Here is a 13,670-nt window from a genome sequence, read left to right as displayed (position 1 = left end):
AAAAGGGATTAATTTCATGTTACAGTAATCTAAAGAGAGAGATAAAACCTTTGTGATTCATACGTTAAAGAGAGAAATTGAGTGAAGCACTGATTATCTGTAATTATTTTTCAGGCATACAAAGCAGTTGTGAATGATGCTACAATATTTAAACTTGAATTGCCATTGAAGCAAAAGGGGTGAGCCATATAAACTTTATGTGAATCAAGGTTTTTAAATTGTTAAAGATCTAGCTTCTCTTTTAAAGTATCTCTTCAAAAAGTAACACTGTGTTTAAAAGTGCTTTGTGTTCTTTGCATTATGGAATTTCAGGTTGCTTATCAACCTCTGGCAAGACAGGTTTCACATCACAGTGGATCAGTGAATAGCAGCCTGTTTAAACTCAAATTTATTTGTAGTAATTGGGGATCTATTCTTTTATAGTAGAGTAATGAGTCAATTTGTTAGCTAAATTTAATAATACCTTCCTGGGTTATTAATTCCAAAAACCTGAGCTGTATAACTCTGCCGCAACTTCAGTGAAAGTCCTGGGAAAACTGAGGCAGTAATCCTTATGGGAATAACTGTGGCTGATTGAGGTGTAACCATGCACAAGCTGTTTACCTGGTGAGCCAGCTGTGAGCATAACCTGTCTGGATGTTACATTTTTGTTTCAGTGCAGGGTTAACCAGGTTAGTTTAAACAACTTCCAGTAGATTAAGCAGACCTGTGTGACTCAAGAAAAACCATGCTTACAGTAGTGACTCTGCTAACTTAGCCAAGAGAAGGTAGCAGTCAGGTAATTGATTGTTAACATTTAACGCGCCATGTGCCACTTGAGTAGGAATCTGTATATATTTAACAGAATAACAGAATCGTATAGGTTGGAAAAGACCTTTAAGATCATCGAGTCCAACCGTAAACCTAACACTACCAAGACCACCACTAGACCATGTGTCCCTAAGCACCACATCCAAATGTCTTTTAAATACCTCCAGGGATGGCGACTCAACCACTTCCCTGGGCAGCCTCTTCCAATGCTTGATAACCCTTTCAGTGAAGTAAAATTTCCTAATATCCAATCTAAACCTCCCCTGGCGCAACTTGAGGCCATTCCCTCTCGTCCTATCACTTGTTACCTGGGAGAAGAGACTGACCCCCAGCTCTGTACAACCTCCTTTCAGGTAGTTGTAGAGAGCGATAAGGTCTCCCCTCAGCCTCCTTTTCTCCAGGCTAAACAACCCCAGTTCCCTCAGCTGCTCCTCATCAGACTTCTGCTCTAGACCCTTCACCAGCTTCGTTGCCCTTCTCTGGACTCGCTCCAGCACCTCAATGTCTCTCTTGTAGTGAGGGGCCCAAAACTGAACGCAGGATTCGAGGTGCAGCCTCGCCAGTGCTGAGTACAGGGGCACGATCACTTCCCTAGTCCTGCTGGCCACACTATTTTTGATACTATTGGGATTGCTTTTGGGATTGCTTATATATAGTTTGTAGTCTGATTTACTACGGAAACAAAGCTTCCCTTTCCAATTACTTCTAGTTAGGGGTGGATGGGTATCAATATCTGTTCAGCATTCTGGCTGTTATTCTGTGGTTTTGGAATAATGGTAAGCTTGGACAGGGATTAGCCTTGCTGTTTTTATGTTATTGGAGGAACACCTTCACAAAAGACTGGATCCCTGGTTTGTGTACTTCTTACAGGTGTAGGCAAGGTAGAGGAGGTTTTAGGTCTCTGCTAATGTTTTAATTTCCCCTGGGAGCATCCAGATCAATACCTCATTCAAACTCTGTTTCACTCCTAACACTAGACCTGCCTAGTGATTTCTTAGAAACCACCATGATGGCGATGGTCTTCTGTTCAGCATTCTTCTTCCCAAGCTCTTTCAAGTTGTCTACATAAACAGCCTGGTTTAAAATGAAACTTCATCCTGCTTAACTTGTGCCGTTAAGTTCAGCCTAAGAACATGGGATTTGGTAATTTTTTCAGTGCTGTCAGGATCTTGAAGACTCCTGTTTCAGAAGTACCTGGGAACACATTGATTAAATGAGGGTTCTGTCTTGTAATAACCAAAAGACTAGTGATTTGCTTTTACTCCAGACGGTCTTTAGGAGGGCAGAAGACACTAGCCTGCAAGTTGCTTCATAAATTAAAAAGGACAAGTTGTCTGAACAGAGTTTTATCACTGTCTACACTAGTTGATGAGAGGGTGAGAGAATGAACAAGAACAGTGGATTCCTGAGCATCCCCATAGCTGCTTACCTGCTGTATTACTCGCTGCCTTTGTTTTTGGCCCTTGAGACTAGCAATCAAGTTGGTGCCATCTGACTCTAGAAATAGGGTTTGGTCCTTGGTGCTATCTTATTCACCAGTGTAGACACAGGTTCAGAACATGACCTTGTGCTTCCATGCCTTTTGAAGAACCACAGTCTGTCTACTGTAGCATCTTCTTGTTCAACTTTAATCCGCTTTTAATTCCAAGCTGTTGGTTTGCTGTTTATACCTGCTATAAAATAATGTTATCCTGTTACTATGCGATAGATGTGTTGGGTTTTGGAGTCTGTGAAATGCAGTGCAGGAGCCTGTCCTTGAGACTTTCATTAGAGCATGCTGACAAGATGAGTGAAACATTTCACTGCAGCGGTTGTTAATTCTTTACTGGAATACTTACTGCCATGCAATATTTAGTTGTTTCAAACTGTAATTTGAACATAATCCTTCATTGTTAGAGTTCTAAAATTAAAAGCAGTTGGAATGATCAATCTGTGTAGAAGCTGTCTGAAAATGTTTGGTAGTATTTATTCTTTCGAGAAAAAAAGAGAGTTATCCCTAATTTTTCATTAGTTTAACACTGATATGAATTCACCACCAGGATCCTTTCCAAAGGGATCAGGAAAGAGTGGTCTGTTTTGTTAACAGTGTGACTACTCCAGAATAGCAGGACTCTATACGGTTTGAAGATATGTTGTTGTTCTTTTATTTAGTGTTGGATTGAAAACACAGCCCGAATCCAAATGCCCCGAGCTTCTTGCTAATTACTGTGACATGTTGCTAAGAAAAACACCACTAAGCAAAAAACTAACCTCTGAAGAAATTGAAGCAAAGCTTAAAGAAGTGGTATGTTTTCGCTTTCTACTTCTCGATTATTCTGAAGAATGAATTTGTTTGTTTTATTTCCTTATGTGGGTTGAGGCCTTGATCTTCAAAAACAGTTATGCAAGGTGTAAATAGGGAAAAGAGTTTATTATGTCATCAAGTGTGTGCATGTTTAAATCTTGTAAACTATGCAGGGTTTCATGTCTTTGTGTCAGTTCACAAAGTTAGTATGCAAATTAATGCCTATATCAGACTGTAATGTATTTCAGTAATTAATGTTAGTCTAGAAAATAATACAGGAGACTTTTACATACCAGTGTCAATGTCTTTGCTGATTTAAGAGAAGGTTCTTGTCGGTTGATGAAGAAATTGGAGGTGTGATATTACGAAAGATTCGTAGCTGATGCCTGTGATAGTATTAACACAGTTGCTCTTAAGGCAATGTCAGGTAGCCTTTTTCTACTTCATAGTCTACAGTGGCATTAGATCAGCATTCAAAGACTTGTCTGATTGACAATGCAAATAAATATATTAAAATCTTTTTTGACAGCTTTTGGTACTTAAATATGTACAAAATAAAGATGTTTTCATGCGATATCACAAAGCTCACTTAACAAGACGCCTGATATTAGATATATCAGCTGATAGTGAAATTGAGGAGAATATGGTGGAATGGCTCAGAGTAAGTAGCCTGACATCTTTCTTTCTTTGGTTGTGCCTCTTGCTTATGGTATTAATTCCCACTCCTTGAACTTAGATATCCTTCTTGCTTAGGTGAGTTCTATCTTAAATTGCAGGCTGCTCAGGACATCTTATACTTCCATTTTATTGCAATACTTTGTGCAAGTAAAACAGTTTAGCTCTTTTCTAAGAGAAATGTTGATCCTAATAGTGGTAGTAATAGATTTTAAAATATTTAACATATGATTATCTGAAGGCTTCATATATTCCATATGCAAATGAGCAAAATGCAATGTACTTATTGTTTTGGTATGTAAATAATTTGAGATGTGTTCTAATTGTGGAATTTTATGTAGATTAGAATATTATTTGCATGCCTTACGCATTCCTTCAAATCTCAGAATTCATTGATTCTTTAATGCATGCATGTATTCTTTAGCACTTGAATTTCTTTAAAAGAATCATCATATGCCTTTAAGTGGTAACTACTTATGATCCATGCAAAAAAACTTTATATTGCATTGTAGATTAACTGTTATTCTAAAGTGATGATACCTGTGTACTTTAATGCTATTTATTTTTAAAATAATAAACTCAAAAAAATGAAGCTTTTTGTTCATAGTTGGCTATGTCATAGTTTAGTGTTCTGTTTATTTATACAGGAAGTAGGAATGCCAGCAGACTATGTAAACAAGCTGGCTAGAATGTTCCAGGATATCAAAGTGTCTGAAGACTTGAACCAGGCCTTCAAAGAAATGCACAAAAATAATAAACTTGCTTTACCAGGTATTGTTTTCAAATGATTTGCTGTTTTTCATTTCTCTTAGTGAAAAATAATTCTGTTGAATCTTGAGTTAAAAATTAGATCAACTGCAGGTTGAACATAGTCTTCAGGGCATTGTTACCCCTACATTGGAAGTGTCTGTAGGCTCTACTTTCTCTTACAGTTGACACTGGAGCTATATTATTCTGTAAGTTATTGTGGGTTTTCATTATGAGGAATCTTGTAGATACAGACTCCCTACTCTTGTAGTTAAATTCCAAGCAGGGGCTTGAATCGGTATCAACCAGGTGAATGCCTGAACTGCCCCCTTCTTTTATGCCCTCATCATTCTTCATGAGTGCTTCATGCTGTGCTCCTCCTTTACCTGCCAGCAGGAGAGCTGGATGCACGCTATGAAGAGCTCAGATCACATTTCTGAGATTAAATTTCACTGATGAAAGAGGCTGAGGAACATCCAGTTTTGGATGTGCTGTTGCTGAAAACCCTTGAGTAGTGCTTACAAGCGTCAGCTATAAAGGTGCATCAGGGCTTAAGGAGCTCTGCAGAGGCAAGCCAAAAAAACAGAGGTTTCAATCAGTGTTGCTGGCAGAAAGCCAGCGGTGCATAAATAGAGTACCTTAATGTTTAAATAGGTAGACACCCTGCTACTTTCTGCAAATTCAGTCCTCCATAATTGTATTTCGAGTAGGAAAAAAATGCATTTTGTTTACCTATCTGTTATACCTGGAGATTCATATAATCCAATATTGTCTTACAGCTGACTCTGTGAATATTAAAATTTTAAATGCTGGTGCCTGGTCCCGAAGTTCTGAAAAAGTGTTTGTCTCGCTGCCCACGGAATTAGAAGATCTCATCCCAGAAGTTGAAGAATTTTATAAAAAGAATCACAGTGGTAGAAAACTGCACTGGCACCACCTCATGTCCAATGGAATTGTAAGTGTATAGTTCTTCGGTGTATCAATCTCAATGACTGTACTTTTTGTGTTTTTAATAGTAAGAAAGCTTGTGATCCAGAAAAGCTTATAAGTAAAATTGTCATTCTGTTCACAGATAACATTTAAGAATGAGGTTGGCCAGTATGACTTGGAGGTAACAACATTTCAGCTAGCTGTGCTGTTTGCGTGGAACCAAAGACCCAGAGAGAAGATCAGCTTTGAAAATCTTAAACTGGCAACTGAACTCCCTGATGCAGAACTTAGGAGGACTTTATGGGTATTTCCCTTTCTCTTAAAACAGATTTCTTCCTGATTTTTGTGTGCTGTTAGGTAACACTTTGAAACTGAAATGTGAACGCCTTTCTTGCTAATTAATCAGTTGTAATGCTGGCTCCTTGCACTACTGTTGAGCACACACAGCCTTTACATTAACACTTTCTCTCTACCCAGTGTTATCTAACTTAAGCTTTTGGAAACAGCAGTATCTTTTTGACCATATACTGCCTAAAGCACACAGTTATGATTGTGGTTTTTGGAGTGGGACTGGTCTAATTCTAGGAAATCAGTGGCACCTGATAATTACATGTTGCTTAAAAATAACGTCAGTGTTTGCTCTATCAGACTTCTAATTATTTAGCTCAAGAATAAAGAGAGAAATCACATAAATCAGACTTAGCATCACTTCTGTAGCCGTGAGTTCATGCATTTTACTTTTACTTACACTAACCCATTTCAGAAGGAGATTTGGTAAACTGTGTCCCCTCTCTGGTTTTATTAGTATCTTCGTGTTGCGCTCTAGGAGCTTCAAACAAGGCTGCGTGGTTCCTTCACTACAGTCTGCACAGCAGTGAGCTATGTTCTTAAAAAGTAATTGTTTTCATTTAGAAAGTCTGGTGTTTTATTTTCATTCTTCCCCCCCCCCCTTTTCTCTGTAGTCTCTTGTAGCATTTCCAAAGCTGAAACGTCAGGTTTTATTGTATGAACCTCAAGTCAATTCACCCAAAGACTTTACAGAAGGAACCCTCTTCTCGGTGAACCAGGAGTTCAGTTTAATGTAAGATGATGTTTGAAAAGTAAAATAACAATGTACTATTTTATAATTAAAGGAATTCACTTTAACTTAACCTTCGTCCTTGAAAGTTTTCAAGATTCAGCTAGATACAGGTTTTGCTGCCCTATCCTCACTTAGTTTTGGTGATAGTCATGCTTCGAGTAGGTGGTTGGGCTAGATGACCTCCAGCAGCCCCTTCAGACAAATGTTTCTATGATTCTGATTTCTGTGAAATTAAATTTCTTAAACACCTAGGGATGAGGTGCAAAATCGGAGGCTTTGCTATCTTCCTGTTACTAATGAGCCCATGAAATTTCATATAGGAAGAACAGCATATAAGCAGACCACTAGTGCTGTATTGATTATTACAGACACACAGAGTTTCAAAAGCAGAGTGATAAGTTAAAAAAGGAAGTGAAACTGCTTAATAATGTGGTATGCTGTCAAAAGGTGGGATTTTTGGTGTGGCTTTCACCAGAGGGGAGTGTCTTTATTTCAGTGAGAATTGCAGTGCTCTTCTACTGGTGCTTTGAAGTCCTTCAGAGCATAAGGTAGTATAAAGAGAGAATATCTAAACAATATACACTACATTCAGCTTGTTTTACTTTGGTTTTTGCCTCTCTCTATTATCAATGACTATGATTAGAACTGGCTCCTTTCTGCTAACCTCAGGTTCTGGGCCGCGTTCTCAGTAGCAGCTGGACATCTGGATCTGTGGAGAGAGGGAGGTGACAAATCTGCTTTCCTGGGGCTTAGTTTCTTGCCCAGGGCTGTGATGTTTGTTCCTGTCATCAGGATCACGAGCTTTGGGAAATTATGAGAGGGCATGACAGAAGAGACAGGCTGTACAGAAAGTTTGTGGGTGACCACTGAAGAATGCCATCAGCTTTCTTTGTTACAATATCTGTTATTCATCCTTTTTTTTCTGCTAGACAGACATTTCTTTTGATGGAAAATGAACTAGTCCAATTTCCTGAACTTTGCTGTAAAAACTTCCTCTAAAGAACCCTAGTTTTATATAATTAAACTGAAATATATTTCTCTGAAACTTTATTCTTTTAAAATAGTACTGGTAACTTTCTAACTTTGGACACTGTTAGTTTCAGCTGATGGATTTTTTTGTAATGTTGGTATATTCAGGTCTTATTGTGTGGAGACGTTGGCATTGAGTTTTGATTTGTCAGCCAGCAATCTCACTGCTGCAATGCTAATAGCCTATAAATATCTGATATGTGATGGTACTCCTTGCTGCTGTAATTTAAGTTTAACAGGAATTCCTTAATTGAAAATGCATGTTTTGCTTATTTTCATACAATACAACTTTTTCAGAAAAAACGCTAAAGTTCAGAAAAGGGGCAAGATAAATTTGATTGGTCGATTGCAACTTACTACAGAGAGAATGCGGGAAGAGGAAAATGAAGGAATAGTCCAGCTAAGAATATTACGAACCCAGGCAAGTAAACTGTCAGAGGAATGTAAAATTACCCTATTTCTTTTGTTGTATTATCACTACTGCATGCTGTCCACATTTGGATGTTGATGTATGAAACGAATACTTTTGAATCCCATTGGAACTTACTTTGCTATTTGGCTTAGATCCTTTGTGAATACAGGATTTTGCATGTGCATTTGTGCACTTGTAGTTACCAGCCTCCTGTTCTGATGTACCAGGTCATTGTTTTTAAAGAGGACAAACCAGATATTAAGCAAGTGGTGAAGGCATAACTCTGTAGTGGTGGGTGGCAGCAGATGGTAAAGTTGACTGACTTGAGCCGCCAATGTGAACAAACAGTATTGTTGATCTTGATCTCTTTGACTGCTCTGTATGAAGAGAGTAGAGTAATCTCAGAGATGGGATCACGCTTCAGTAATAGCAGTATGACTTTTTTGAGGGGCCTTCTCTTTAGAGGGAAAAGTTCCTAAGTATATCTTAGATGTACAAACTGCAGCTTCCTGCTTTGTGGTTGGTTGTCCTTCACTTAGGTACTCGTGTCAAATCTTTTGAGCTGACAGTTCTAAAAAAACTGATTTCTTTCAGGCATCAGAGATCATTACCTACAATAGAGTCTCGAAAATCCCATTTTACCTTCAAATTGCAGGTCTCTTCTGTCAGTCAGATTAGATTCCAGACCATGCACATTGTGAATTGTACCACCTGACTTAACATCTACTTTCAGCAGAAGGATTAATGCCTGGTTGTATTTATGAAATGAGAACTCCTTGTGAGTTCCAGTTTGACATTAAGCTTGTATTTCATGAGGTATTCATGAGGTATATCACAAGTCACCCTGGAAATGGTGACTTCTGCTCAGAGAGTGAATGAACATTAGGTTTTAGTGAGTAATTCACACTCACTAAATATACAAGATTTAACTGCAGGTTCTCCTTTGACTGGGTTTGTCTTACGTCTCTTGCATCTTGCCGGTGCTTCATTCTTTTCCTTTATCACCTTCTTTGTAAAAGCAGTTCAGTATCTACTTAGGCCAAGAAATGCAGCGTATATCTGATTTTTAAGGAAAAATATAGATTTCCTTGCTGTCTTGCCTTACTAGGAGCTCCCTATTAATGCTGTGTTCACTTTGTCACTTCACCCAGGCATTCAAAAAAATTAATTTTTTTTCCTCTTGTCCCCCACCAGGAGGCTATCATCCAAATAATGAAAATGCGGAAGAAAATTACTAATGCCCAGCTTCAGACTGAACTGGTAGAAATATTGAAAAACATGTTCTTGCCACAAAAGAAAATGATAAAAGAGCAAATTGAATGGCTTATAGAGCACAAATATATCAGAAGAGATGAGTCAGATATCAACACCTTCATATATATGGCATAATTTGAGGACTCTGCAGGATGCTGAGAACATAAATGGAAGGGTGCTTGGACAGACAGCTGCAACAGTTTGTGCTGCAGAAGGACTTGTTTTGACTTTCGTTACATATTAAAATCCCTGCCTTACCTTACAGAGGACTATATTTTGCCAATCTCATTCAGCTAGCATGATGGCATTCCCTTCATGTTGCACACTTTTAACAGCATGCTGTTTTGTGGGAAACTTGCATTCATGAGGAGCCCATTGTGAACTTTTTAAAGTAGATTTGATTTACACCCACCAGGAAGAATACAGGTTTGGGTTTTTAGATGACCAGTACTTGCACAAGGAAAAACTATTCAAATATTCATGCACTGAGGAACTGCTATTAGTTTTGGTTTGGGTTTGGGGTTTTTTTTGTTTGTTTTTTTTAAATGCAATTAGGACTAGAAGTAGCACTTTCACTTTTGTGTTTTGGATCAACAGAGTAATGTACTGTCCACCTTTGATCCTTTTCATGTAATAACATTTGAGAGACACAAACACATGCATCACAACTGATAAGTATTTGTTACAGTTAAAACCTGTTGGCTAGAGCAGTGCTTCAATCTAGTAACTGGATTTTAATAATTGACACATAAGTGACATAAAAGTAATTCCACGTCATGGGTGATACTTTTCCTTAAGCAAGAGATCATTGTTTTTAAATTGTTTGCTGTAAACAAGTGGATATACGTTATTTGTTACCTTATTTGGACAGATGATTTGCTACAATCCTTTTTGAGAAGGTGAAGCTTTCTTGAATGATACTTCACTCTAAAAGCAGTTTTCATGGGTGGGTCTGTTATACTGAACAGAAATATTAAGTGTATTTCCTTGTACATTTAATATTTGTATTCCAAATATTTAAGTATGACTACATATATCTGAATGCATTAAAGAGTAATTGATGCACAACTCCCCCAGAAAGGAAATAACACTTGAAGATCCCTGTACTAATTCCTCATTGGTAACTTTATATGTACATGCAAGGTTAATCCAATTGGACTGTTTTTTTGTTTAGAAGTCAACATCTTTATATGAAAAACAAACCCTCTGCTTTTTATTTTTAAACTGGCAGGGTAGGAAATAGAATTCTAACGAAAATGGTAAAAAGCTAAGGAAAAATACCTTGTTTAATGTATACAGAGAGAGTGCCAAATACACATCAGGAATTTCAATGTTACCTCTTCTGTTTTCAATCATCTTAAGTAGCTGTTTGGCACTGCCTGCCTCTCTGCTACTCTGAAATGTCCCAGCATGTACTGGACTGATAACATGAATCACTGGAGCAGAGTGCCTGTCTTGGGACAAAAGGTAAGTTGCGTTTTACTCAGTTCTGTATGAATATTCTTCTATAAATTGCAAGTGCGTGATTTTTTTTTTAATTAACCAGTTCAAGTACAACATCTAAAGGTCTCATCTTGTTTGATTATTGAAAGGGGGAAGAGCATACAATTAACTTTAGTCAAAAAGGAAAACCTAGGAAGTAAGAGGAGGAGTTTTGCTTTCACATGGTTGCAGTAAAGTGTAAAGTAAGAGTGGTTTAAAAGCAAACTACAAGAATGGCTGTTTGCACCCTTAAACAGGCTGCATACTCTGTTACTAATGTAAATGCCAATGTGACTGCCTGAGAACAGTGTGTACTTGGACATCTATTTGAGTAAGAAGTTTTCAGTAGTGAGGGTTTCATGAACAAGAGATGGGGAGAAATCGAGACCTGGCCAATTACAATTGATTGAAATCCCACAGCTTATCTTATATGCTTTTATTGATACTCAAAAGTAGATGCTGTTTAAAATATTGCATCTTTTGTGTTGGCCCTGTGGTGTTGCAATTCAGAATCAAAAGCAAGTGGTGCTCTGTGTAGTTAATCAGTAAAACTATTTGAACATTAAAAAACAAAATTCTAATAAAAAACTTCATCCTGCAAGACTTTCGGTCTTTGTAACTTAAAAGTAATAAATGGTCACTTGGGATAATTGGGGGAAAACATGACAGTCTGAGCACACTCTTTTCAACATAAAAAATTCCAACCCTTAACCAGAGAAGAACAGGTGTGAAATTGTCACATGGAAAGAGCTGCAAAAGGGGTAATGCCGATTTTGAAGCTATTGATTTAGATTTGAGAGAGAATTTTAAGAGACGGCATCTCAGATATGCCTATTTAGGAAGCTGGAGTGTATGCAGAAAGCAACAGGTTGCTAAAAGCTAAGGAGCTGCACGTTCCCTCAAGTAATAAATGTGAAATAATACAACGTAAATGTCATCTGTATATTTCTTAACACCTGGGATGCAGAAATATAATTGGTAATGTGCCTATGACATGGTCATTTTTCTTTAAATATATACCGGAAATGGATGTCGGGTTTTTTATTAAATCTGAGACTCACACCAGCAAATTTGTTCAAGATGCAGAATCACGTTTAGCATCCTTTATCAGGTCACTTTCACCAATATGCACTTAAAACTAGTATCACCTGGGGCACAGGGAGATACCTGGGGTAAACTGTTATTCTGGGGAGGGTAGAGTTCAGATCTAAATGAAAATGAAGTATTCTTCACTTGCAATATGGCAACAACGCACTTTTAAGGCTGCAATTTTTAGCTATGAATATATATGTCCAAAGACCTAGCTTAAAGAGGTGCTGCATCTGAAAAACATGTTGCCACACACACTGCCACGGTGAATAGCTATGGAATGAAATCTGGTGTAGAAGGGGAGGGGGGAAATCACTCTTAATGGGTTTAATTAAGAAATACTGTTAAATCTTTCTCTGTCCCAACAACTTGATGAGGATCTCAGTTTCAATTCTGAAGTCTTCCATTTTCCTCTTTCCACAGTTGGTGTCCCTAGCTTCTATTTTTACTCATCTGTCTTTCATTTGTTACAACTGTAATGCAATTACATTTTGAAAAGACAATGTGGCTTTCTTGTTTTCACCTTTTCAAACCTAATATAAATGTTCTGAATGTTCACATGTTGCATTTATTTGCATTGGGATGCCATTGTCCTGTAAAGTGCAAATTTTAAAAATACAATTGGCAAAAAGATTTGATAGTTTTACAGAAAGATTTGCTATCTTAAACTCAAACTGTTTTCTATTTTCATCTAAATGACTGGGATGCTATCTTTGTAATTCTTTGAGGTCATATTTGTGAAATAAACAATACATGAAAGCTTTCCTGTCATACACACTATATGTAGTCTGGAGTGTTGAGCAAACTTGAGTTCCTGAGTTGTAATATCTATCTACGTATGGTATTTACAATTTTGAATGTGTGCCACTACCAAGATAATAATGCTGTACAATTCTGAATGGTGGTAGTTTCTGTATGGCAGTCCAGCTGAACTATTTTGATGTACTGCTTAATTTTTGAATTTTATTTTTTAAGTTGTATAATTTATTTTCTTGCAAAATAAAAATGTAATATAAAAGACTACTCATTTAGCAAGGTATTTTGGTGTCTTCCCCTGCAGATTTTTTAAGTTGAATTCAGGTGCTGCTCCTGAAAAAACACCACTGTACGAAGTCTGCCTGATGCCAAGTCCCAAAGTCTGTTACAATCAGAGTACAAAAAAAAAAAAAAAAAAACACCAAAAAAAACCCCCACGACTTGTCATGATTTTTCAAGTACTTAAGGTGATATGTAGAGCTATTTAGTCTTCCAAATTCTCTTTAAAGATGAGCTGTAGTCCTTCAATTTAAATTTATCAGAGCCTGCCATGCCAAAAGTGGCTGGCGATGCCTGACTTTCTGTTTATGGCATTTTTAAGAAGGGTTATGTCTCTGCAACTCACTGGGATGTACTTGGATTGCTGAATGTCTCGGTTGATATGTCTCTGAAATTACTTATAATGAGTGTCACTGAAAACTACTGGTGTTGTCACCAGAGTGTTGGGACCTTCAGGTACCTGATCCTGCAGTAAACAAGCAGGGATGTGGGAACAGTCGATTGCCTGGAGGAGTGCTTTTACTGTAATGGCTTTTCTTCTCTGATCGTCCTTGCCTTTTAATGTGAATCTCTTTTTACATTTCAGCTCCTTTTTTCTTTAAGTGTACCAGCTAACATCAGTGTTTTGTGCTTTCTGGTACATGCAAAAGTTAGAACTATTTGTATGGAATAAATAACTTCTTGAGTGACTATTCAGTGTGCATGGCAATTTTCAAACTGGCAGTTCTTACAGGCAGAACTTCGATAGCATGCTGCCATTATTTCCAAACTTTTTTCCTCTGTTAGGGCAAAACGTAGTCTTTCACAACAATGGTTTTCCAGGTGGAGTTGCTCTCTAGAAA

General features: G+C 37.5%; 1 protein-coding gene across 3 annotated transcripts in view; it reads left to right on the top strand.

The window, feature by feature from the left end:
- The window catches only part of CUL5 (cullin 5), a 34,895-nt gene extending 22,089 nt beyond the window's left edge, over positions 1–12,806 (top strand). The window contains exons 11-20 of one of the 3 annotated variants that reach the window (XR_012773817.1): positions 115–179; positions 2,962–3,094; positions 3,624–3,755; positions 4,417–4,540; positions 5,296–5,471; positions 5,589–5,750; positions 6,409–6,527; positions 7,854–7,977; positions 9,163–10,689; positions 12,217–12,806. Coding sequence is in view for 2 of the 3 variants with exons in the window: in XM_075490977.1 (XP_075347092.1) it covers positions 115–179; positions 2,962–3,094; positions 3,624–3,755; positions 4,417–4,540; positions 5,296–5,471; positions 5,589–5,750; positions 6,409–6,527; positions 7,854–7,977; positions 9,163–9,357 (1,230 nt within the window). In the remaining variant the exon portion in view is untranslated. Of the gene's footprint in view, positions 1–114; positions 180–2,961; positions 3,095–3,623; positions 3,756–4,416; positions 4,541–5,295; positions 5,472–5,588; positions 5,751–6,408; positions 6,528–7,853; positions 7,978–9,162 lie in introns of all 3 variants that reach the window. The other 2 variants (XM_075490977.1, XM_075490978.1) reach the window with 2 other exon arrangements.
- The last annotated feature ends 864 nt before the right edge of the window (positions 12,807–13,670 follow it).

Source organism: Mycteria americana, chromosome 1 (assembly GCF_035582795.1).
Source record: "Mycteria americana isolate JAX WOST 10 ecotype Jacksonville Zoo and Gardens chromosome 1, USCA_MyAme_1.0, whole genome shotgun sequence".
Taxonomy (NCBI): Eukaryota; Metazoa; Chordata; class Aves; order Ciconiiformes; family Ciconiidae; genus Mycteria; species Mycteria americana.
Note: the sequence above shows the minus strand (reverse complement) of the source record. Positions and strands in the feature narration are given on the sequence as shown.